The sequence below is a fragment of the Heptranchias perlo genome, chromosome 11, assembly GCF_035084215.1.
Source record: "Heptranchias perlo isolate sHepPer1 chromosome 11, sHepPer1.hap1, whole genome shotgun sequence".
NCBI lineage: Eukaryota > Metazoa > Chordata > Chondrichthyes > Hexanchiformes > Hexanchidae > Heptranchias > Heptranchias perlo.
The window spans coordinates 6,591,571-6,614,918 of NC_090335.1; the positions used below are offsets into that span (position 1 = coordinate 6,591,571).

At 43.4% G+C, this 23,348-nt stretch overlaps 1 protein-coding gene across 1 annotated transcript in view; it reads right to left on the reverse strand.

Moving 5' to 3' along the window:
- Positions 1–1,954: 1,954 nt before the first annotated feature.
- The window catches only part of tmco3 (transmembrane and coiled-coil domains 3), a 97,214-nt gene continuing 75,820 nt past the window's right edge, over positions 1,955–23,348 (reverse strand). The window contains exons 11-13 of the mRNA XM_067992486.1: positions 21,075–21,154; positions 8,207–8,356; positions 1,955–8,090 (exon numbers count right to left, since the gene is read on the reverse strand). Of these exons, the coding sequence (XP_067848587.1) occupies positions 7,977–8,090; positions 8,207–8,356; positions 21,075–21,154 (344 nt within the window). The 3' untranslated portion in view covers positions 1,955–7,976. The remainder of the gene's footprint in view (positions 8,091–8,206; positions 8,357–21,074; positions 21,155–23,348) is intronic.

Below are 23,348 nucleotides of genomic sequence, written 5' to 3' on the forward strand. Positions count from 1 at the left end.
AGTTTGCCCTCTCCAAAAAAAGTGATCAACTCTCAGTAAAAGGTGATCAACTGTCAGAAAGAAGTAATTATTCCTCAAGTAAAAAGCAATGCTCTCCAAATAAAGTGTTAAATCCTCAGTAAAAGGTCATGAACACTGAGCAAAAAGGAATAAACTCTGTAAAAACTGATGATCTCAATGGAAAAAGCGAAGAACATTCAATAAAAAGTGATCTTGGGATCTAGGGGCATTTAGGGTCTCAGGTTTGATTTGAAGTCGTAGGGTATGGAAATTGTGAGCCCAAAAATTCCTGGGGAGGCTTTTGCACCCCTGACCCTAGCCCATGACTTAAGGCAAGGGACAATTGCATACTGATGTGCCCATTCCATTTATGGTGTTGACAGGGACAGTAACCCCCACGTCTGGTGGAATATTTAGCGGATGGGAAAAAAGGGCAGGGACCCGACCTCATCGAGCCTTCAGCTATGGTTCTTGAACTGCAGGGGGCACCTGGTAGGGTGTGCAGAATCCTTAAGGACAGGGGACCCAGAGCAATCTCCCAGTTCTAGAAGCACCAGATTGGAGGGGGTAGTGGTCCTGTGTATGCAGCATTGGGGAGGTGGCCCGGGAGAATCTGGGTTGAGCTGCCGTCAGTCCATTCTCAAACGTTAGGCATCTACCATGATCCCAGTCTGTCATACATCTGTTGAGAGTGTTGCAGCTGGCAACTGCAGTATTATCTCACTTCACACTTCAGGGTGTGACCCTGACAGACAGGGTGCCTGATGGCCAGAAATGGGTTGGGGCAATGGCAACAGTATTGGTTTGGGGGATGGTGGAACAGGTATATGGGCAGAGTTGTGTGCTTCAGGAGTCATGTGGGAGGAGACTCTGGGAGATTGCAGAGGATTTTGGGGGTGGCATGGCTTTTGCAACAATCATGCATGGGTTTAGGTTATGATCTTGTACTACATTATCACAGAAGTCAGCTAGTGGAATAAATGTATTGATAATTCTGAGACGGAGAAAAAGGAGACTCAAAGGTCACTTGTGAAACCGTCTGTTATGGTGTCCCTCTGTATCAATCAAGAGTCCTGACACAGACTGGTGTACACAGCTGTGCTCCTGCAAACACATTTCTCTGATTGATACTAATACTGAAAGAGAAAGCACAATGATCCACCAGTAGGAACATGATTTATGGTGGGGATACGGTTAGGGATAGAGTTAGGAATTATATTAGGATTCGGGTCAGGGCTAGAGATAGAGTTAGAAACAGCATTAGGGTTAGGGTTAGGATTAGAGTTAGGGATAGGGAACATAGGAACAGGAAGAGGACATTCAGCTTCTCAAGCCGGTTTCGCCATTCAATTAGATCATGGCTGATCTGTACCTCAACTCCATTTAGCTGCTTTTACTCCATTTCCTTGATCCTCTTTTCCTTTGTCACTTTTAATTGATTTCACTCCTAAATGGCCAGGATATAATTTTATTATGTTCCCTTATTCTGGATTCCCCCACCAGTTTCTCTGTATTTACCCAATCGAATCCTGTTATCATTTTAAGCAATTCGTTTAGATCACCTCTCAATTTTGTAAACTCAAGGGAATACAAAACAAATTTAAGCAACCTGTCCTCATAATTTAACTCTTTAAGGGTTAAGAATAGTTATAAATAGCATTAAGGTTAGGGTTATAATTAGGAATAACATTAGGGTTAGAGTTGGGAATAGTATTAGGATTAGGGATAGAATCAGAGTTAGGAACAGAGTTATTTGTAAGGGTTAGAGTGACAGTTACAGTTAGATTTACAGTTAGGATTAGGCTGGAACTGGCAAAAGCCAAGATTACCTAACCTATGCACTAATAGAGTTAAGGTTATTGTTAGGGTTTGAGTGAAGGTTAGGGTTAGATTTACCGTTTTGGTCAGATTAGGGCTGGCTGGACCCAAGACAGACTGACCCATGCCCTAATAGTTTTATCAACTGATGTTTGTGTTTAATGAAATAGTCACATCACGGATAAATGCATACTTTGTGATTTTGGTTGTAAATGGTTGACTTAAATCTGAATGCTAATTTCTTGCTTTCAGTTTAATTCATGAACTCTTAAAGGAACTTAGTACAAATCACATTGATATAGCATTGACATGTGAAAAAATTACTGATGCAGAGTTGTTTCAAGTGGGGGATGAAACTGATGGCACAGGGTTCATCACATTTCATTTCCATATTCACAAAAGTTCCACAATGTTCTAAATTGATAGAGACAGCAGGTTATATTACTTTAATTATCTTCAGAATGAAAATGCAAACCATCATCGCTGGGAATTTCCTCGGGGTTCTCCCGATCGGCCACCGTAACTCAACGGACACCCCATTTATGCAGTGTATCCAGGATTTCTGCCAAAGTTTCGGCAACCAATTAGGAGAACCGAACAAATTTCTGGCATATAACTTCAAATTCAGTGCAGTATTAAGAACTGGTGGTGATAATTGAGAGACGGCATAGCTCAACACTGACAGTACTGAACCGAAACATTTTTTAAAAATGTATCTAAAGAAATAGCTGTTGCCATTTTAGGATTGATTTTCTGGGTGTCGGGTCCTTTAATGGAAGAAGTGTTTGAGCATGGCAAGAATTTATCAACAAATGAGAAGGCTGCAGTTTGCTGCGAGCAGTGTTGTGATGCCACTCCTGTGCAGTTTACTAACCAAATGATGGCGCTTAAGCAGAAAATGATTGCCTTTGCACTACTAGAAACAAGCTGGTCAGCAATCACAACCCAGATGCACTGACTGAATAGTTCAGGGCTATGGCTCAAAAACTAGGAGACAGCCTATTTCAAAGATGCTAAGGTGCAACAGTTAATAGCTGATCAGCAGTGCAACAATATTTGGTTCGAGGGCACATCGTTCCCTCCCCTCCCCCATGCCCAAAAAGAAGTCTAAGAGGACACTGATGCCGTGTTGACTTGTAGGAAGTGAGATGTTTCCATGACATAAGGAAGAACAAAGCAGTGGCTTTCAACCACAAGGTACACAGGACTCAAGATCCTGACAACAACAGAAGGCGGCGGTGGAATCATTTAGCCTGGAGGGAGTGACTGAAGCGGATGCTAAATCAAGTAGACATATTCCTATGGGGGAGGGGGAGTTAAGGAAGGGCATCCAAAGCTACAGCTCCCTGGATGACTAATGACTAAAGATATAGAGATAAGAATGAAACAGAAAAAGGAGGCTTACGACAAATGTAAGGTTCATAATACAATAGAGAACCAGGCTGAATACAGAAAGTACACAGGAGATCTCAAAAAGGGAATAAGAGAGCATGAGAATAGATTACTGGCTAACATAAAGGGAACCCAATAGTCTTTCATAAACATATAGTAGTAAAAGGGTAGTCAAAGGAAGGGTGGGACCAATTAGGGACAAAAAAGATCTACTTGTGGAGGCAGAGGGCATGGCTGAGGTACTAAATGAATACTTCGCATCCATCTTCACTAGAAAAGAGGATGCTGCCATTGTAGCAGTAAAGGAGGAGGTAGTAGTGATATTGGATAGGATAAAAAAGTACTTGAAAGATTGGCAATACTCAAAAGTAGAAAAGTTATCCGGTCTGGACGGGATGCACCCTAATTATTGAAGGAAGTAAGGGTGGAAATTGCGGAGGCTCTGGCCACAATCTTCCAATCCTCCTTAGATATGGGGACGGTGCCGGAGGACTGGAGGATTGCAAATGTTACACCCCTGCTCAAAAAAGCAGAGAGGAATAAACCCATCAATTACAGGCTAGTCAGCCTAACGTTGGTGGTGGGGAAATTTTTTTAAAGACAATTATCCAGGACAAAATAAATTGGCACTTGGAAAGGTACGGGCTAATAAAAGGCAGCACTGATTTGTTAAAGGAAAATCGTGTTTGACTAACTTGATTAAGATCTTTGATGAGGTAACAGAGGGTTGATGAGGATTGTGCGGTTGATGTGTACACTTGTGTATCTCCTTTTTTGTCCCTTTCAAAAGGCATTTGATAAAGTACCACATAATAGACTTGTTAGCAAAATTAAAGCCCATAGGATTAAAGGAACAGTGGCAGCATGGATGCAAAATTGGCTAAGGGACAGAAAGTAGAGTAGTGTTTTTTTTCAGACTGGAGGGAAGTATACAGTGGTGTTCCCCAGGGGTCAGTATTAGGACCACTGCTCATATTAATGACCTGGACTTGGGTACAGAGGGTATAATTTCAAAGTCTGCAGATGACACAAAACTCAGAAATGTAGTAAACAATGTGAATGATAGTAACAGACTTCAGAAGGACAGAGACAGACTGGTGAAATGGGTAGACACATGGCAGATGAAATTTAACACAGAAGTGTGGAGTGATACATTTTGGTAGGAAGAATGAGGAGGCGTAATATAAACTAAATGGTAGAATTTTAAGAAACAGAGAGACCTGGCGGTGCACATACACAAATCTTTGAAGGTGGCAGGACAAGTTGAGAAGCCAGGATCCCCTATGTTTTTAATAGAGGCATAGAGTACAAAGCAAGGAAGTTAAGCTAACCTTTATAAAACACTGGTTTAGGCCTCAGCTGGAGTACTGTATTCAATTCTGGGCACCACACTTTAGGAAGGATGTGAAGGCTTTAGAGAGGGTGCAGAAGAGATTTACTAGAATGATACCAGGGATGAGGGACTTCAGTTACGTGGAGAGATTGGAGAAGCTGGGGTTGTTCTCCTTGGAACAGAGAAGGTTGAGAGGAGATTTGATAGAGGTGTTCAAAATCATGAACAACTTTGATAGAGTAAATAAGGAGAAACTGTTACCAGTGGCAGAAGGGTCAGTAACCAGAGAACACAGATTTAAGGTGATCAGCAAAAGAGCCAGAGGCGACACGAAGAAACATTCTTTTTATCCAGTGAGTTGTAATGATTTGGAATGCACGGCCTGAAAAGGTGATGGAAACAGATTCAATAATAACTTTCAAAAGTGAATGAGATAAATACTTGAAGGGAAAAAAATTACAGGGCTATGGGGAAAGAGCAGGGGAATGGGAGTAATTGGATAGCTCTTTCCAAGAGCCAGCACAGGCACGATGGGCTGAATGGCCTCCTTCTGTGCTGTATCTTATTTGATAAGTAAGTGTTCTCCTTTCAATGTTATGTTGTGTGCTGCATTTTAAATGGTAGCAAGTGTAGTTTGCAGAGTTTAAGAGACTGCTGTTAACAATGCTACACCAACCTAGTCTTTTATGACTAAAAATGACTGTGATGGGATGGTCTATTGTACCCCATTGAACTACCCTTTACCCTGTCCACAAGAGGCCCTGGAGCCTACAACCTGCATTACCCTCCAAAACACACCATGAAACCACTAGGTCCACAAGCACTAGTCTACCAGGCACCAGCATTAATAATCTTTGCAGTGTCTGAGAGGTTTCCTAAGGAATCCGTAGAAGTGCTGCTGGCCTAAATAAGGATACAGGACGCCTGTTTGGAACAGAAAGGAGAAAAGCCAGTCCAAGGTAGGTGCCCAGGTATGGTGGACGGGGGCAGCCAGGCAGGAAGTGCCACCTCCACAACTGTTAACCCCCCCACCACCCACGACAATTCAGTTGCACAAGAAGTTTAACAGCTGTACCAGGACAGACACGGTAAAAGTCAGCCATACACTTTTCAAGTGTATGGCACAGCCTGACATGCATGGGCCCCACAAAAAGGCTCACATGGTCTGGGTAGTGAATTGGTTAAGAGGTAGGAGACAGAGAGTAGAGATAATGCTGATTCCTGGGTTTCTTGTAACTCACAGCAACCAGAGGGCAGTCTCACTTTTTGTATTCTTCGAAAAGGAAAAGAGAGATTGTCCACAAGTGAAGGACCCCATCTCCTGCCTCTCAGCCCCAATCAAGAGAAAGCAATGAAGCTGCTGGTGAGGCAGACATCCATCCAGAGGTACTGGGCCAGTGAGACAGAGGAAGCACACAGGTGAGCACAGAGCTTGTGTCCCAGAAGAGTAGGGGTGGAAGATGAGGAGGCAAACATTATTGACTGAAGGGTCAGGAAATATCAGCCTTTAAGTGAAGGCTTCAGAACCCAGCGCTCAGGCAGACATGTGCTGACGTCGTACTGCTGTCCCTCACGATGTGGGTCCGTCCTGTAACCCCCCTCAAATGCCTGTGCATCTGGCAGAAAGGAGGCAAGGCCAAGTTGCCAGGCAGCGAACAGATGCAGCCTGCAGCAGGTCCGTGTCAGGACTTGGTTGCATGGAATGAGGGACACCTCAGTCCTGAGGCTCCGATAGAAATGCAGGAACCAGGTAGACACAAACGCCTCTTGCTGTAGAGGAACCTTGATCTCACATCTGCTTTTGTGGGTGAAAGAGTGTAAACACATTGGACTGCTGTAAAATGTACGCATCCTAGCAGCTGTCAGGAACGTGAGCTTTCGCTTACATGCTGCTCACAAACAAGCCTGACACTGAAATCCATTCCCGTTGGTCTAAACAATAGGACTGATGAAGGGATCCACTTGGGTGCAATCTCCAAGCTCTGGTACTTTGGGGAAGCTAGCCAGTGTAAGGAATTGTAGTGCCCTGTGATGCTGCCAGTTGTCCATCAGGAAGGTGATGAACTGGCTTACTTGAAGGAACAGTGCATCTGTCGCTTGCTTGATGTCCCTGCACACAACTGATTGACTAATATTACTGATGTCCCTAGTGGCAGCCTGGAATGACCCCGTCCCTTAAAGGTTGATGGTGACCTTCACCGTCTGTGCGGTGCCTATTGTGGAATTGGGCTGCATTTCAGGTCGTTGTGTGGCATAACTCATTAATGGCTTCCCATGAATAGTGCAGTCCCAGCAAGCAGTGCTCCTGGGACAGTGGGAGGGAAGGAGCAGCGTGGTCTTTATATTCTGGAGTTTGGGGGGGGGGGGGGGCGGTGGCGGCTACGGTATGGGGGTATTGGCGGGTAGTGCCTAGGCCAGCTTCTCATCACTCCATTTTCCGTCTCTTTTCCTCTAAAGCACAGATACAGGGGCTTGCTTTAGGGTCATGAAAGGGCCATAAACGGGAACCCCACAGCAGAAGGCACGACGGTAGATGGTGACGCAGTTGTCAGCAGTGGAAAATGAAATTATAAAATGGGTTCAAGGATTTTACAGTACCTGCTGTGGCAACTTTAAATTTATTTCTGCCTTTGTTATACGGATGCGATTAACATCAAACATCAAAGAGGTGGCAACACACAAACACGGGATGTATGATGTCGCCATGTCTTTACCACCTCTTTTAAATGTCTGCCTTTTCTGGCAACTGGAGGAAGTAATATCAGAAAATCTGACAAGTACAACTGGGCAAGGATTTAGGGTAAGCCCACCCGTCTGCCAGAATACTACTGACAACCACGCAGCATTCAGAATAAATCGACCCTAAAATGTGCTGGGCCATTTCATGGTTCAGAAATCTACAACATGGCCCATTCATGTGAGCGCCAATCTGGAATGTACTGCTGATTTGATGCACTGAGCACTGCCAGTTCCCAATGGAAACATCACCAATACCTAAAAATCATCACAATCTTATAAAAAATAAGTCCCATTTCACCCCTTGTCAATCCAGAGAATACTCATCTCATAAATTGATGAAGTTCAACGCATTTGATGCTCATTTTGCTCCCAGAAGCACATTTCTTCATTTGAATGTCAGAAATATGAAGCAGTATGGATAGTGTTTCAGAATTGGATTTAAACAGAAGTGACCGTTCCCCTTCCAAACCCCAGTTGTCAGTTAAAAGCGTGGGGAAAAAATAAAAATAAAATGGAGTCAGACTATTAGGGAGAAGTGGGGAAAACTGAACTGTGCACGTCTGTTGGTATGGCTTATTGCAAGAGTGATCATTTAAGGAAAGCTGAAGAAGAGTAGGAAACAGGATCTTAATCTGCATTGGCCTCTGAAATGTAACAAACGAGGCGACTGGAAAACCATCAGGTCCATCTTCCGTCATGTGCTTAATCGCTTGTCCGGTTTAGGTACACATTTCAGAATTGCTGCTCTCCACAATGCCGGGGCAAGTAAGAGGCTTAAGGTCGTTACACTAAGGATGAGAAGGTACACCTGCAGAGAGAAGAAATTAACCAGCATTATTTTATAGCACACTGCCGTACAAATACTATGCTGAACACTGAGTTATTATATTCAAACTGATGCTGATCACATACAAAGTATCTTACCTCTCGAGAGACGATCCCTGACTTACGGGCACGACTACTCAGAACAAAGGAAAACTCACTGACTTGCGCTAAACCAGCAGAAACTATCCATCTGATGCATTTGCTGTTTCTTGGTAGAATCAGTGAGAGGACAAGCACTGCTAAGATGAACTAGAAGAGACATTTTTAAAAAAAGATGTGTTATCATTACTACTCACTGCACATTTCTTAACATGTGTGTGTGTTCTGGGTCATTTCACTGTATTGCACAGACATTTCTGTAACCCATATTCCTACATTATCTGTGATTGCTGGGGGCAATTTTTGTGTTTTGAGTAAATCAGGCAGGCGGCGGGTTGGCAGCCGAGGAGTCAGCTTGGGATCCCATTCCATTTTGGTCCTGGGTCCTCATTACAATGTAAAACGCACTCCCCCAAACAGGCGGCTCACTGATCTGGAGGCAGTAAATCAAGTGAGCTGGCTGAATGTGAAGCGCCTGCAGCAGCATCTTTAAAGGGAGAGGTAGAAGCATTGGGAGCGAAAACGAGCAGCACTCAGAGCAGCAGTCACTTCTGCACAACGTATGGCAGCAAGTACATTACATTTGGAATGCTTTAAGACTCCAAACCTACATGTGGCTGCTATAAAAATATTTGTCAAGCTTCCATCCAGCTTTCCCTGACAGCAGCCGAGGATCCCTTTAACTTACGCTAACAATGGCGGCCCTCTGACTTGTATCACCTTGTTTGGTGGGCAGGAGAGGAACTGGCAGCAATCAGGCAGGCAGGGTGGAAAATGGTGTCAGTGTCTTAACTGCCCCAGCCCATCAACTGCTGAAACTCTCATCCATGCTTTTGTAATCTCCAGCCTCAACTCTTCCAATGCTCTCCCTGCCGGCCTCCCATCTTGCACCCTCCTTAATGGATTTTATTTCTGCACATGCGTGCTTGGCGATCCAGACATGAGGCAACCCCCACACAGAGACTTCCACAAACGGTGATCCCCACACGCGGATTCAACTGTATCTGCATTTTTTGTTTTAGTAGAACATTGCTGGGTGGTACAGTGGGCCAGACTCTAGCTCTCACCTCCAGACTTGTGTTCAAATCCAGCCCAGACTGTTGGTCGTCAGGGACCCATGTGAAATGAATTTGTGCATTCTCAATTCAGTTCTTCGGGAGCATGGCCTATAGAACAAAACTGCTCTTAATCCAGCAGTGATTGGCAATGTTACTAGGACATAGTGTATGAAATGGACATAATGCCACACTAGTACATTGGAGGGCACGCTTCCAAGGTTGGGATTAAACCAGTCGTTGGGCAGCCTAGGGCGAACTCTTGATTAACATCTGTCCGTGCTCTACCTGACTGGATTCTATTGCCCAGCGCAAGAAATCACAAAAATGCTGCTGTGGTCCTCAGATGGTCAAGTTCTGAGGTGGTCAACACAATTAACGTTATCAAGTACACTTTTGCCACCCCCTCCAGTTGTGTATTTTCATCTGAAGCTGCTGCGACATGACACACGACACGAGCTGAAGCACAGAGCGAACGGAGTGGATTGCGAACAGAGCAGGAACTTGAGAATTTGGTCAGAGGGGGAATTAGGTGTATAGGGGAAGGACAGTGAACAGACAGGAAGAGCTCTGAGAGACCCGAATGAAGCTTGGGTTAATTGGAGTAAGTAAATTAATAAGAGTATCTAAAAGTTTAGAAAAAAAGGTTTCTAAATATAATGGACGGGCAGCTGAGACCCATTGCCTGCAATTCCTTTGCCATGTGGGAACTTTGGGATATAGGGAGTCAGGAAATAAATTAAAAAGCAGGACCTCTAAGGTAGTAATCTCAGGATTACTCCCAGTGCCACGTGCTAGTGAGAGCAGAAATAGGAGAATAGACCAGATGAATGCGTGGCTTAAGAGATGGTGTAGGAGGGAAGGGTTTAAATTCCTGAGGCATTGGAACCGATTCTGGGAAAGGCGGGACCTGTACAAGCTGGATGGGTTCCACCCAAACAGAACCGGGACCAATATCCTCGCGGGGGCATTTTCTAGTTCTGTTGGGGAGGGTTTAAACTAGTATGGCAGGGGGATGGGAACCAAAGGGCAGGTACAGATAGGACAAATTCAGAACAGGAAACGGGAAGTAGAAAAGCAGTTAGTGACGTAGTTAGCGACTCAGAAAGGCAAAAGAAGCAAAAGTTAAATAGTGTTCAGCACAGGAATTTGACGGGGTTAAAGAGCATATACTTCAATGCAAGGAGTATTACAAACAAAGCAGATGAGCTAAGGGCACAGATAGACACATGGCAGCATGATATCATTGCTATAACGGAAACCTGGCTTAAAGATGGGGATAATTGGCAGCTCAATATCGCTGGATGTAGTGTTTTCAGGCAGGATAGAGTGTGTGATAAAAAAAGAGGAGGGGTAGCATTATTGGTTAAAGAATCAATTACAGTTGTGAGAAGGGATGATATGCTAAATGGATCATCAATCCAGGCCATATGGGTTGAGCTAAGAAATAAAAATGGGGCAGTCACACTACTAGGAGTATACTATAGACCCCGAATTGCGAAAGGGAGATAGAAGAACAAATATGTAGACAAATTTCTGAGTGCAAAAATAAGAGGGGCAATAATAGTAGGGGACTTCAACTACCCTAAAATATCAACTGGGATTCAAATAGTGTGAGGGGCACAGAGGGTGCAAATTCTTGATCGGTGTCCAGGAGAACTTTTTTTTAAGCCAGTACGTGACAAGCCCAACAAGAGGGGATGCAATTCTAGATTTAGTCCTGGGAAATGAAGATGGGCAAGTGGGTGAAGTGACAGTGGGTGGCCACATTGGGGATAGTGACCACAATTCAGATAGTTTTAGCATTATTATGGAAAAGGACAGAGTTAAATCAGGAGTAAATGTTTTAAATTGGAGGAAGGCAAGTTTTACAGAACTAAGAGGTGATTTGGCAGAAGTGGACTCGACACAACTACTTGAGGAGAAATCAGCAGCAAGCCAGTGGGAGGCACTAAAAAGTGAAATTCTATGGGTACAATGCAGACACGTCCTCCCAAAGAAAAAGGGTGGCACTGCCAAATTTAGAGCCCCTGGTTGTCTAGAAGTATACAGGGCAAGATAAAGCAGAAAAAGAAAGCTTATGACTGTCACAGAATACTAAATACTGCAGAAAACCTAGAGGAGTATAGAAAGTACAGGGATGACGTAAAAAAGAAAATAAGGAAAGCAAAGAGAGGACATGAAAAAATATTAGCTAGTAAGATTAAAGAAAACCCAAAGATGTTTTATCAGTACATTAAGAACAAGAGGATAGCTAGGGAAAAGATGGGACCCAACAGGGATGATAACGGTAACTTGTGTGTAGAAGCAGAAGATGTGGGTGGGTTTTAAATGAATATTTTGTCTCCATATTCACAAAGGAAAGGGATGATCCGGACGTAGTAGTTAAAGAGAAGAGGTGTGAAATAGTGGATAAGGTAAACATAACGAGAGAGGAAGTACTAGAGGGACTGGAATCCTTGAAAGTTGATAAGTCACCACGGCCGGATGGATTGTTTCCTAGGCTATTGAAGGAAGTCAGGGAGGAAATAGCAGATGCGCTGAGGATCATTTTCCAATCCTCACTAGATACAGGGGAGGTACCAGAGGACTGGAAGACTACAAACATAGTATCATTGTTTAAAAAGGGTACGAGGGAAAGGCTGAACAATTATAGGCCGGTCAGTCTTACCTCGGCGATGGGCAAACTATTAGAATCAATACTGAGAGATAGGATAAACTGTCACTTGGAAAGGCATGGTTTAATCAGGGATAGTCAGCATGGATTTGTTCAGGGAAGGTCATGCCGTACAAATCTGATTGAATTCTTTGAGGAAGTGACAAGGAGGATTGATGAGGGGAGTGCAGTGGATGTTGTCTACATGGATTTTAGTAAGGCATTTGACAAGGTCCCATATGGCAGACTGGTCAGAAAGGTAAAAGCCCATGAGATACAGGGAAATGTGGCGAATTGGATCCAAAATTGGCTCAGTAACAGGAAACAAAGGGTAAAAGTCGATGGATGTCTTTGCAAATGGAAATCTGTTTCCAGTGGTATGCCACAGGGCTCAGTGTTGGGTCCCTTGCTGTTTGTGGTAATATATTAATGATTTGGACTTGAATGCAGGAGGCATGATTCGCAAATTTGCAGACCACACAAAAATTGGCTGTGTAGTTGATAGTGAAGAGGATAGCTGTAGACTCCAAGAAGATATCAATGGGTTGGTGGAGTGGGCAGGAAAAGTGGCAAATGGAGTTCAACCCGGAGAAGTGTGAGGTAATGCACTTAGGAAGGGCAAACAGTAAAAGGGAATACACAGTAAAGGGGAATATATTGAGAGAGGTAGAGGAAGTGAGAGACCTTGGGGTGCATGTGCACAGGTCCCTGAAGGTGGCAGTACAGGTAGATAAGGTTGTGAAGAAGGCATACGGAATGCTCTCCGTTATTAGCCGAGGTTTAGAATACAAAAGCAGGGATGTAAGGTGGAACTGTATAAAACGCTGGTAAGGCCACAGCTGGAGTATTGTGCGCAGTTCTGGTCACCACATTATAGGAAGGACATAATTGCTCTGGAGAGAGTGCAGAGAAGATTTACAAGAATGTTGCCAGGGCTTGAAAACTGCAGCTACGAGGAGAGATTGGATAGGCTGGGGTTGTTTTCCTTGGAGCAGAGGAGGCTGAGGGGAGACTTGATTGAGGTGTACAAAATTATGAGCGGCCCAGATAGAGTAGACAGGAAGTACCTGTTTCCCCTAACGGAGAGTTCAAGAGCTAGAGAACATAGATTTAAGCTGATTGGCGGAAGGATTAGAGGGACATGAGAAAAAACTTTTTTACCCAGAGGGTGGTGGGTGTATGGAATTCGCTCCCTGTAGGCTGCAGAGCTACAGACCGGGTGCTGGAAGGTGGGATTAGAATGGGCACCTGGTTGTTCTTCGAGCCGGCGCGGAGACGATGGGCCGAATGGCCCCCTTCTGTGTTGTATCTTTTCTATGGTTCTATGGATTCTTCATGTTTCCTGGAGGGCCACATGTGCAGGAAATGCCTCCAATTACTTGAGTTCAAGCTGAGGATTTCTGAGCTTGAGGGACAGCTGGAGTCATTGCAGAGCATAAGGGAGGTTGAAGGATCGTACCTTCCAGGAGGTGGTCACCCTGCAGCCACAGAGAGTTCAGGATAGCAAGTGGGTGGCCAACTGAAAGGTTAGGAAGAGGCAGGCAGTGCAGGAATCTTCCAGGTGTGTGCCACTCTCAAGCAGGTATTCATCATTGAATACCAGTGAGGGTGACGACACCTCGACAGAGTGCAGTCCTGAGCATGGCATCATGGGGCAAAGGACTGCACAGCGGCGACACAGTAAAGTGTAGAAATGCAGTAGTCACAGGGGATTCGATAGTTAGGGGGACAGACAAGCATTTCTGTGACCGTCGACGTGAGTCCCGCATGTTGCCTCCTTGGTGCCAGGGTAAAGGACATCACGGAGAGGGTGAAGAACATTCTGCAGGAGGAAGGGGATCAGCCAGAAGTCGTGGTCCACGTGGGTACCAACATAGGAAATGAAAGGGATGAGGTCCAGCGGCTACAGTTTCAGGAGCTAGACAGGAAGTTAAAAACAAGACATCAAAGGTAGTAATCTCTCGCTTACTCCCAATGCTATGCGCTAGTGAATACAGAAATAGGAAGATAAGGCAGGTTAATGTGTGGCTAGAGACATGGTGCAGGAGGGAGGGCTTCAGATTCTTGGGACATTGGGGCCATATCTGGGCAGGAGGGACCTGTTCAAGGCGGACGGGTTGCACCTCCACAGAGCTGGGACCAATGTACTTGCGGGGAGGTTCACTAGTGCTGGGGGGAGGGGGGCGTTTAAACAAATTTGGCAGGGGGGTGGGCACCAGGATGTAGCATTAGAAAGGAGAAACAAGGTTCACAAAGGACTGGGAGAGACAGATAGCACTAGAGTAAGAAATAATACAGTATTAGGTGGGATCAGACTAAGAGACAAATGAGAAGGTCTAAGATAGGTTTAGGGTGCAAGTGTGTAAATGCACGAAGCGTGGTAAATAAGGTTGGTAAGCTGCAGGTGCAAATAGCCACATGGGAATATGATATAGTGGTGATAATGGAGACCTGGCTCAGAAAAAGGCATGATTGGGTACTAAATATTCCTGGATACAAGGTTTTCAGGAAAGATAGGTTTGGAAAAAAAGGAGGGGGGGATGCAGTATTGATTAAGGAGAATATTGCAGTGCTGGAGAGAGAGGATGTCCTTGAGGTGTCAAGGACAGAATCTATTTGGTTAGAGTTAAGAATTAATAGAGGTGCCATTACACTACTGGGTGTATTCTAGAGGCCACCAACTAGTGGGAGGAATATAGAGGAGCAAATTTGCAGGGAAATTACAGAGAGGTGCAAGAGTAGTGATAATGGGGGACTTCAACTATCCTAATATAGACTGGGATAATAATAGTGTAAAGGGCAAAGAGGGGAGGGATTTCTGACGTGTTATCAGGAGAACTTTCTTGATCAGCATGTTTCTGGCCTAACAAGGAGGCATTGCTGGATCTGGTTCTGGGGAATGAGGTGGGTCAATTGGAGCAAGTGTCAGTGGGGGAACATTTAGGGAACAGTGATCATAGTATCATAACGTTTAGATTAGTTAAGGAAAAGGACAAGGAGCAATCTCGAGTAAAAATACTTAATTGGAGGAGGGCCAATTTCAGTGGGTTGAGAACGGATCTGGCACCAGTAAATTGGAATCAAGATTAGCAGGCAAAACTGTAATCAAACAATGGGCCGCCTTTAAAGAGAGATGGTTTGGATACAGTCCAGGTACATTCGCACGAGGGGGAAACGTACGGCAAACAAAACCAGAGCTCCCTGGATGATGAAAGAGATAGAGAGTAAGATGAAGCAGATGTCAGGTTGATAATACAAGTGAGAACCAGGCTGAAAAGGGCTGCAGATTGGGCTTTAAACTAAAAAGGAGGGGGGAGGAGTGAGGTGAAAGGAAATGTAGAAATCTAATGAGAAAAGTCAAGGCAACTGAGCAGTGTAGTGATTTGGGTAAAGATAAGCAGAGTGTGGCAGGAAGGGACAGAGAGTTTAACGGTAATAGTGCATCAGCAAATAAGGTCAAAGCAGGGAAAAATGGTAAGAAGTTAAAATTAAAGGCTCTTTATCTGAATGCACGGAGCATTCGTAATAAGATAGATGAATTAGTTGCACAAATAGAGATAAATGGGTTTGATCTAATAGCCATTACAGAGACATGGTTGCAAGGTGACCAAGGTTGGGAACTAAACATTTCAGGGTACTTGACGTTCCGAAAAGACAGGCCGTATGGAAAAGGAGGGGGTGTAGCCTTGATAAGAAAGGATGACATAAGGACAGTGGTGAGAAAGAATCTTGGCTCAGAAGATCAGGATGTAGAATCAGTATGGGTGGAAAGAAGAAATAACAAGGAGCTGAAAACATTGGTGGAAGTAGATAATAGGCCCCCTAATAGTAGCTGTACTGTTGGACAGAGTATTAATCAAGAAATAATAGGAGCTTGTAACAAAGATAATGTAATAATCGTGAGGGATTTTAATCTACATATAGATTGGACAAATCAAATTGGCAACGGTAGACTGGAGGACAAGATCATGGAATGCATTCGAGACAGTTTCCTAGAATAATACATCATGGAACCAACCAGGGAATAGGCTATGTTAGATCTTGTACAATGTAATGAGACAGGGTTAATTAGTAATCTCACAGTAAAGGATTTCCTGGGGAAGAATGATCATAATATGATAGAATTTCACAGTGAGTGAGAATGACGTACTTAAGTCAGAAACTAGAGTCTTAAACTTAAATAAAGCCAATTACATAGGTATGAGGGGCGAGTTGGCTAAGGTAGACTGGGAAATTAGACTAAAGGGTATGATGGTAGATAAGCCCTGGCAAACATTTAAAGAAATATTTCAATATTCTCAACGAAATATACGTCCCATTGAGAAATAAAAACGCTCCAGGTAAAGTGATTCATCCGGGCTAACTAAAGAAGTTAAGGATAGTATCAGATTAAAAGAAGTGGCCTATAATGTTGCCAAGAAGAGTAGCAAGCCTGAGGATTGGGAAAGTTTTAGAAACAATCAATGGATGACCAAAATATTGATAAAAAGAGAGAAAATAGAATGAGAGTAAACTAGCAAGAAATATAAAAACAGATTATAAGAGCTTCTACAAGTATGTAAAAAGGAAGAGAGTAGCAAAAACATTGGTCCCTTAAATGTTGAGACAGGAGAAATTATAATGGGGAATAAGGAAATGGCAGAGGTATTAAATAAATATTTTGTATGTCTTCACAGTAGAAGACACAAGCATACAATAGTGGGGAACCAAGGGGCTAGTGAGAGTGAGGAACTTAAAGTAATTAATATTAGTAGAGAAAATATCAGTGGAGAAACCAATGGGACTAAATGATGATAAATGCCCTGGACCCGATGGCCTAATTCTTGGGTTCTAAAAAAGAGGTGCCTCCAGAGATAGTAGATGCAATGGTTATGATTGTCCAAAATTCCCTCGATTCTAGACCGGTCACAGCGGATTGGAAGATAGCAAATGTAACCCCCTTGTTTAAGAAATGAGGGAGAGAAAAAAACAGACCAGATAGCCTGATATCAGTTGTCGGGAAAATGCTGGAATCCACTATTAAGGAAGTGGTAACAGGGCACTTGAAAATCATAATATGATTAGGCAGAGTCAACATGGTTTTATGAAAGGGAAATAGTGTTTAACAAATTTATTAGAGTTTTTTTGAGGATGTAACTAGCAGGATAGATAAAGGGGAACCAGTGGGTGTAGTATATTTGGATTTTCAAAAGGCATTCGATAAAGTGCCATATAAAAGGTTGTTACACAAGATAAGAACGCATGGGGTTGGGGGTAATATATCAGCATGGATAGAGGATTGGTTAACCGACAGAAAACAAACTAGGGATAAACGGGTCATTTTCAGGTTGGCAGGCTGGTGGGATGCCGCAAGCATTGGTGCTTGGGCCTCAGCTATTTACAATCTATATTAATGACTTAGATGAAGGGACCGAGTGTAATGTATCCAAGTTTGCTAACGATACAAAGCTAGGTCAGAAAGTAAGCTGTGAGGAGGACACAAAGAGTCTGCAAAGGGATATAGACAGGTTAAGTGAGTGGGCAAGGTGGTGACAGATGGACTATAATGTATGGAAATGTGAGATTATTCACTTTGGTAGGAAGAATAGAAAAACAGAATACTTTTTAAATGGTAAGAAACTATTAAATGTTGGTGTAGAGAGATTTGGGTGTCCTCGTACAAAAAACACAAAAAGTTAACATTCAGGTACAGCAAGCAATAAGGAAGGCAAATGGCATGTTGGCCTTTATTGCAAGGGGGTTGGAGTACAAGAGTAAGGAAGTCTTCCTATAATTGTCTAGGGCTTTGGTGAGACCTCACCTGGAGTACTGTTGAAAGTTTTGGTCTCCATATCTAAAGGAAGGATATACTTGCCTTAGAGGCCGTGCAACAAAGGTTCACTAGATTAATTCCTGGGATGAGAGGGTTGTCCTGAGGAGAGATTAAATAGAATGAGCCTATACTCTCTGGAGTTTAGAAGAATGAGAGATGATTTCATTGAAACATAAGATTCTGAGGGGGCTTGACAGGCTGAGAGGTTGTTTCTCCTGGCTGGAGAGTCTAGAACTAGGGGGAATTGCAGGATAAGGGGTCGGCCATTTAAGACTGAGATGAGGAGGAATTTCTTCACTCAGAGGGTTGTGAATCTTTGGAATTCTCTACTCCAGAGGGCTTTGAATGCTGAGTTGTTAAGTATTTTCAAGGGTGCGATAGATAGATTTTTGGACTCTAGGGGAACCAAGGAATATGGGGATAGGGCGGGAAAGTGGAGTTGAGGTAGAAGATCAGCCATGATCTTGTGAATGGTGGAGCAGGCTTGAGGGGCCGTATGACCTACTCCTGCTTCTATTTCTTATGTTCTTATAGAAAGTACAGAGAAGTGAAAAAGGAAGTAAGAGGGGCAAAGAAATTGTATGAGAATAGATTGGCAGCTAACGTAAGAGGGAATCCAAAAGTCTTCTTTGGCATGTAAACAGTAAATGGATAGTAAGAGGAGTGGTGGGGCCAATTAGGGACCATAAAGGAGACCTACACATTGGGGCAGAAGGCATGGCTGAGGACTAAATGAGTACTTTGCAACTGTCTTTACCAAGGAAGACGATGCTGCCAAAGTCACAGTAAAAGTGGAGGTAGTGGAGATACTGGGTGGGGTGAAAATTGATTGAAGAGGAGGTACTAGAAAGGCTGGCTATGCTTAAAGTAGATAAGTCACCAGGTTCGGATGGGATGCATCCTAGGTTGCTAAGAGAAGTAAGGGTGGAAATTGCAGAGGTGCTGGACATAATCTTCTAATCCTCCTTAGATACGGGGGTGGTGCCAGAGGACTGGACAATTGCAAATGTTACATCCTGTTCAAAAAAGGCCAGTCAGTTTAACCTCGGTGGTGGGGAAACTTTCAGAAATGGGAATCCAAGAAAAAATCAATAGTCACTTGGACAAGTGTGGATTAATATAGGAAAGCCAGCATGGATTTGTTAAAGGCAAATTGCGTTGAACTAACTTGAGTGAGTTTTTTGATGCGGTAACACAGAGGGTAGATGAGGGCAATGCAGTTGATGTTGTGTATAAGGACTTTCAAAAGGCGTGTGATAAAGTGCCGCATAATAGGCTTGTCAGCAAAGTTGAAGCCCGTGGAATAAAAGGGGCAGTGGCAGTATGGATACGAAATTGACTAAGTGACAGGAAACAGAGTAGTGGTGAATGGTTGTTTTTCGGACTGAAGGGAAGTATACAGTGGTGTTCCCCAGGGGTCGGTACTAGGACCACTGCTTTTTTTGATATATATTAAAGATTTGGACTTGGGTGTACAGGGCACAATTTCAAAATCTGCAGATGACACAAAACTTGGAAGTGTAGTAAACGGTGAGGAGGATAGTAACGGACTTTAAGAAGACATGGCCAGGCTGGTGGAATGGGCGGACACATGGCAGATGAAATCTAATGCAGATAAGTGCAAAATAATACATTTTGGCAGGAAGAACGAGAAGAGGCAATATAATCTAAATGGTACAATTCTAAAGAGGGTGCAGGAACAGAGACCTGGGGGCATATGTGCACAAATCTTTGTAGGTGGCAGGACAGGTTGAGAAAGCGGTTAAAAAAAAGCACACAGTATCCTGGGTTTTGTAAATAGAGGCATGGAGTACAAATGCAAGGAATTAATGTTGAACCTTCATAAAAAACATTGGTTTGGCCACAATTGGAGTATTGTGTCCAATTCTGGGCACCGCACTTTAGAAAGGATGTGAAGGCTTTAGAGAGGGTGCAGAAAAGATTTACTAGAATGATTCCAGGGATGAGGGACTTCAGTTACGTGGATGCACTGGAGAAGCTGGGTTTGTTCTCCTTAGAGCAGAGAAGTTTGAGAGGAGATTTGATAGAAGTGTTCAAAATCATGAAGGGTTTAGATAAAATAAATAAAGAGAACCTGTTCCCATTGATGGAAGGGTTGAGAACCAGAGGACACAGATTTAAGGTGATTAGCAAAAGAACCAAGGCAAAGTGAGGAAAAACCTTTTTACGCAGCAAGTAGTTATGATCTGGAATGTGCTTCCTGAAAGGGTGGTGGAAGCAGATTCAATCGTGGCGTTCAAAAAGGAATTGGATAAATACTTGAAGGGAAAAAATTTGCAGGTCTATGGGGAAAGAGCAGGGGAATGGGACTAACTGCATTACAAAGAGCCGGCACAGGCTCGATGGGCCGAATGGCCTCCCTCTGTGCTGTAATGATTCTATGATTCTACAGGCAGTGTTAGCCCTTCAGTACTGTTGCCAAGTGGCCAGCCGCCCAGTAGCACTTTCGACAGAGGGCTCTTTGATTTTTGGAGAGGAAGCCACAGCCAAACCTGACCCCATCCTAAACCAGTGTTGACACCACCTTCCTCATGCTGAGCTGAACCATCTCAGCCCAGCCCAGGGACTGATCTGGGCACTTACTGGTCTGTATGGTTTAGTATCACATGACTGCTCACGTCTCAAATAACTGAAACTAAGATACTGTTAAATTCAATGCTGTGTTACACTGACTAATACTTCCATCCTTCTAGCCAAGTTACTATATCTGAGATATTGAGTTTATCAAATGACTTCATGACCTTTTAATCTCGTGAGCTATATTTGGTAGTGTCATAGAACATGGGCAAGTGATTTAATTTTATGTGAACTGATCGGTGCCCCTGCCACTAGACCCGATATCTACTGTCGCTGCAGCATATACGATCTAGGGGATGCACTGCAGCAACTCACCAGAGTTACTTCAATAGCACCACCTCCCCTGTGACCTCCATCACCTAGAAGGACAAGAGCAGCAATTTGTGGGAACACCATCACTTCCAAGTTCCCCTCCATCACTCACCATCCTGACTCAGACATAGATCAACGCTCCTTCATCGTTGTTGGATCAGAATCCTAGAATTCCCTACCTAACACCATTGTGGGAGAAGGCCCACCAGCATCTTCTCAGGGCAACGAGGGATGGCAACAAATGTGGCCTTACCAGTGCCGCCCACATGCCAAGAACAAATTGTTAAAAAGCAAAATACCGCAGATGCTGAAAATAAAAACAGAAAAAGCTGGAAATACTAAGCAGACCATTCAGCATCTGTGGAGAGACAGAAGTCAGTCAGTCAACACTTCACATCTAAGATCTTTACTGAGGACTGGTGTTAAATACTTTACCTTGGACACCACCACTGCCAATGTAAGGCAAGTTAGGACAGTCAGTTCATAAAGCACAAATGTTGGGAAAACATGAAGACCTGTGAAGGGCAGAGGAACAACAACTGCATAAGCCATCCCTTAAAATATAACAGATATCTTTATTAAAAGATAGTTCACGTTAGTTGCCTGATTAAACTGAGGCTCATTGCCTCTAAACTTACAGCTCGGAGACAAAACATTTCAAGGTCTGTCACTAAATGTTACCTCACTGCCCTCACCGAGTGTTATACCTCACGTTATAAATCATTGTACACAAATCATTAAATGCTAGTGCACAGGTAGTAAAAGTAATCAAAAAGACTAATGGAATATTGACCTTCATCTCAAGGGGGTTGGAATTCAACAGTGAGGAAACATCAATGTACAAAGCCTTGGTCAGTCCCTATCTGGAGTGATGAATCAAGTTCTGGGTACAGAACCTCAGGAAAAATATGGAGTCGGTACAGCATGTTTTTTCATTAAAATATCAGGGGCTTAAAGGGTTAAATTATGAGAACAGGTTGCGTAAACTTGGCTTGAGTTTAGACGGTTGAGGGGTGATCTAATTGAGGTGTTTAAAATGATAAAGTGACTCGAAAGGGTAGGTACAGAGAAACAATTTCCTCTGATGGTAGAATCTAGAACAAGGGGGGGCACAATCTTAAAATTAGAGCTGGGCCATTTAGGAGTGAAATCAAGATGCATCTTTTCACACAAAGGGTAGTGGAAATTTGGAACACTCTCCCCAAAAGGCTGTGGATACTGGATTAATTGAAATTTTCAAGACTGGGATCAATAGATTTTTGTTGGGTAAGAGTATCGAGGAATATGGAACAAAGGCAGATAAACGGAGTTGAGGTACAGATCAGTTATTGAATGGCAGAACAGGTTGGAGGGGCTGAAAGGAACAGGAGTGGGCCAAAGTACTGGTCGTGAAGAGTTGGTTATTATGGTAAGCTGGTTTTGTAAATTTGAAGTCATTTTGTGAAACAGAGATAGCACTACCTACACCCAAAAGAGAAGCCATAATAGTGAACAGAGGAAAAAATGCTACAACACAACTGACTCTGAGCAAGCTGAACAACTATAAAGTACCTGTCCTTTGGTCAGCACTGTTAATTAATTCTGCCCATAACTCCCTAGTACCGGGTTAGTACCTGGGGAGGAACCTTCTCAACAATAGATGGCTGCCTTTTAGTGGAACTTTGCAATATCAGTAAGAGCCACCTAAAACATGTGACTGTGTCAGCATAAGTGCAAGAGACAGAGCCAAAACCTGCTGACAACTGACCTCCCACGGGGAACTGTTTTACACACAATGTAAATGAGTCAATAAGCCAGCATTCCAAATTGGAGGTAAAGTGTTAAAATTTGCAAATGATACCGAATTGCTGGGTATAGCTAGCTAATAATGTGGAGGACTGCACCAAAATACAGAAAGTCAAACAGGCTTGCAGAGTGGGTGGATAAATGGCAAATTAAATTCAATGTATCAAGTGCGAGGTGGTTGATTTTGTAGGAAGAATAAAGAGGCCACTTATTCCTTGGAAGGTAAGGAACTAAATAGAGTAGAGGAGCAAAGGGATCTGGGAATGCAGATACATAAATTGTTAAAAGTAGCAACACATAGGCCATAGAGAGTGCAAAGAACTGAGGCTCATTTCTAGAGGCATATAAAACAAAAGCAGGGAGGTAATGTTAAATTTATACAGAACCTTGGTTAGACCACACTTGGTACTGTTGTTATGCAGTTCTTATTTCCATACTACAAAATGGTTGTTGAAGCATTGGAAACAATGCAGAAAAAATTTACAAGGATGTTACCAGAATTGAGAGGATGCAACTATCAGGAAGGACTGAGCAGGCTGAGGCTCTCTTCTCTGGAAAGAGAAGACTGAGAGGTGACCTGATAAAAGGCTTTCAAATTATGAAGGAGTTCAATAGGGTGGATGGGGAGAAACTGTTTCTACTTATGGGTGAGTCCAGAACAAGGGGGCATAAATATAAGATAGTCAAATAAAGAATTTAGGAGCAATTTCTTTACACAGAGGGTGAGAATGTGGAACTTGCTGCCATATGGAATGGTTGAACCAGATAGCACTGATGCATTTAAGGGGAGACTTGATACATACAGAAGGAAATGGGAATAGTGCCATATGAGAGCAGGGCAGGAAGAGTTAATTAGTGTGGGAGGAGGCTCCTGTGGAGTATAAACATCAGCATAGACCAGTTGGGCCAAATAGTCTATTTCTG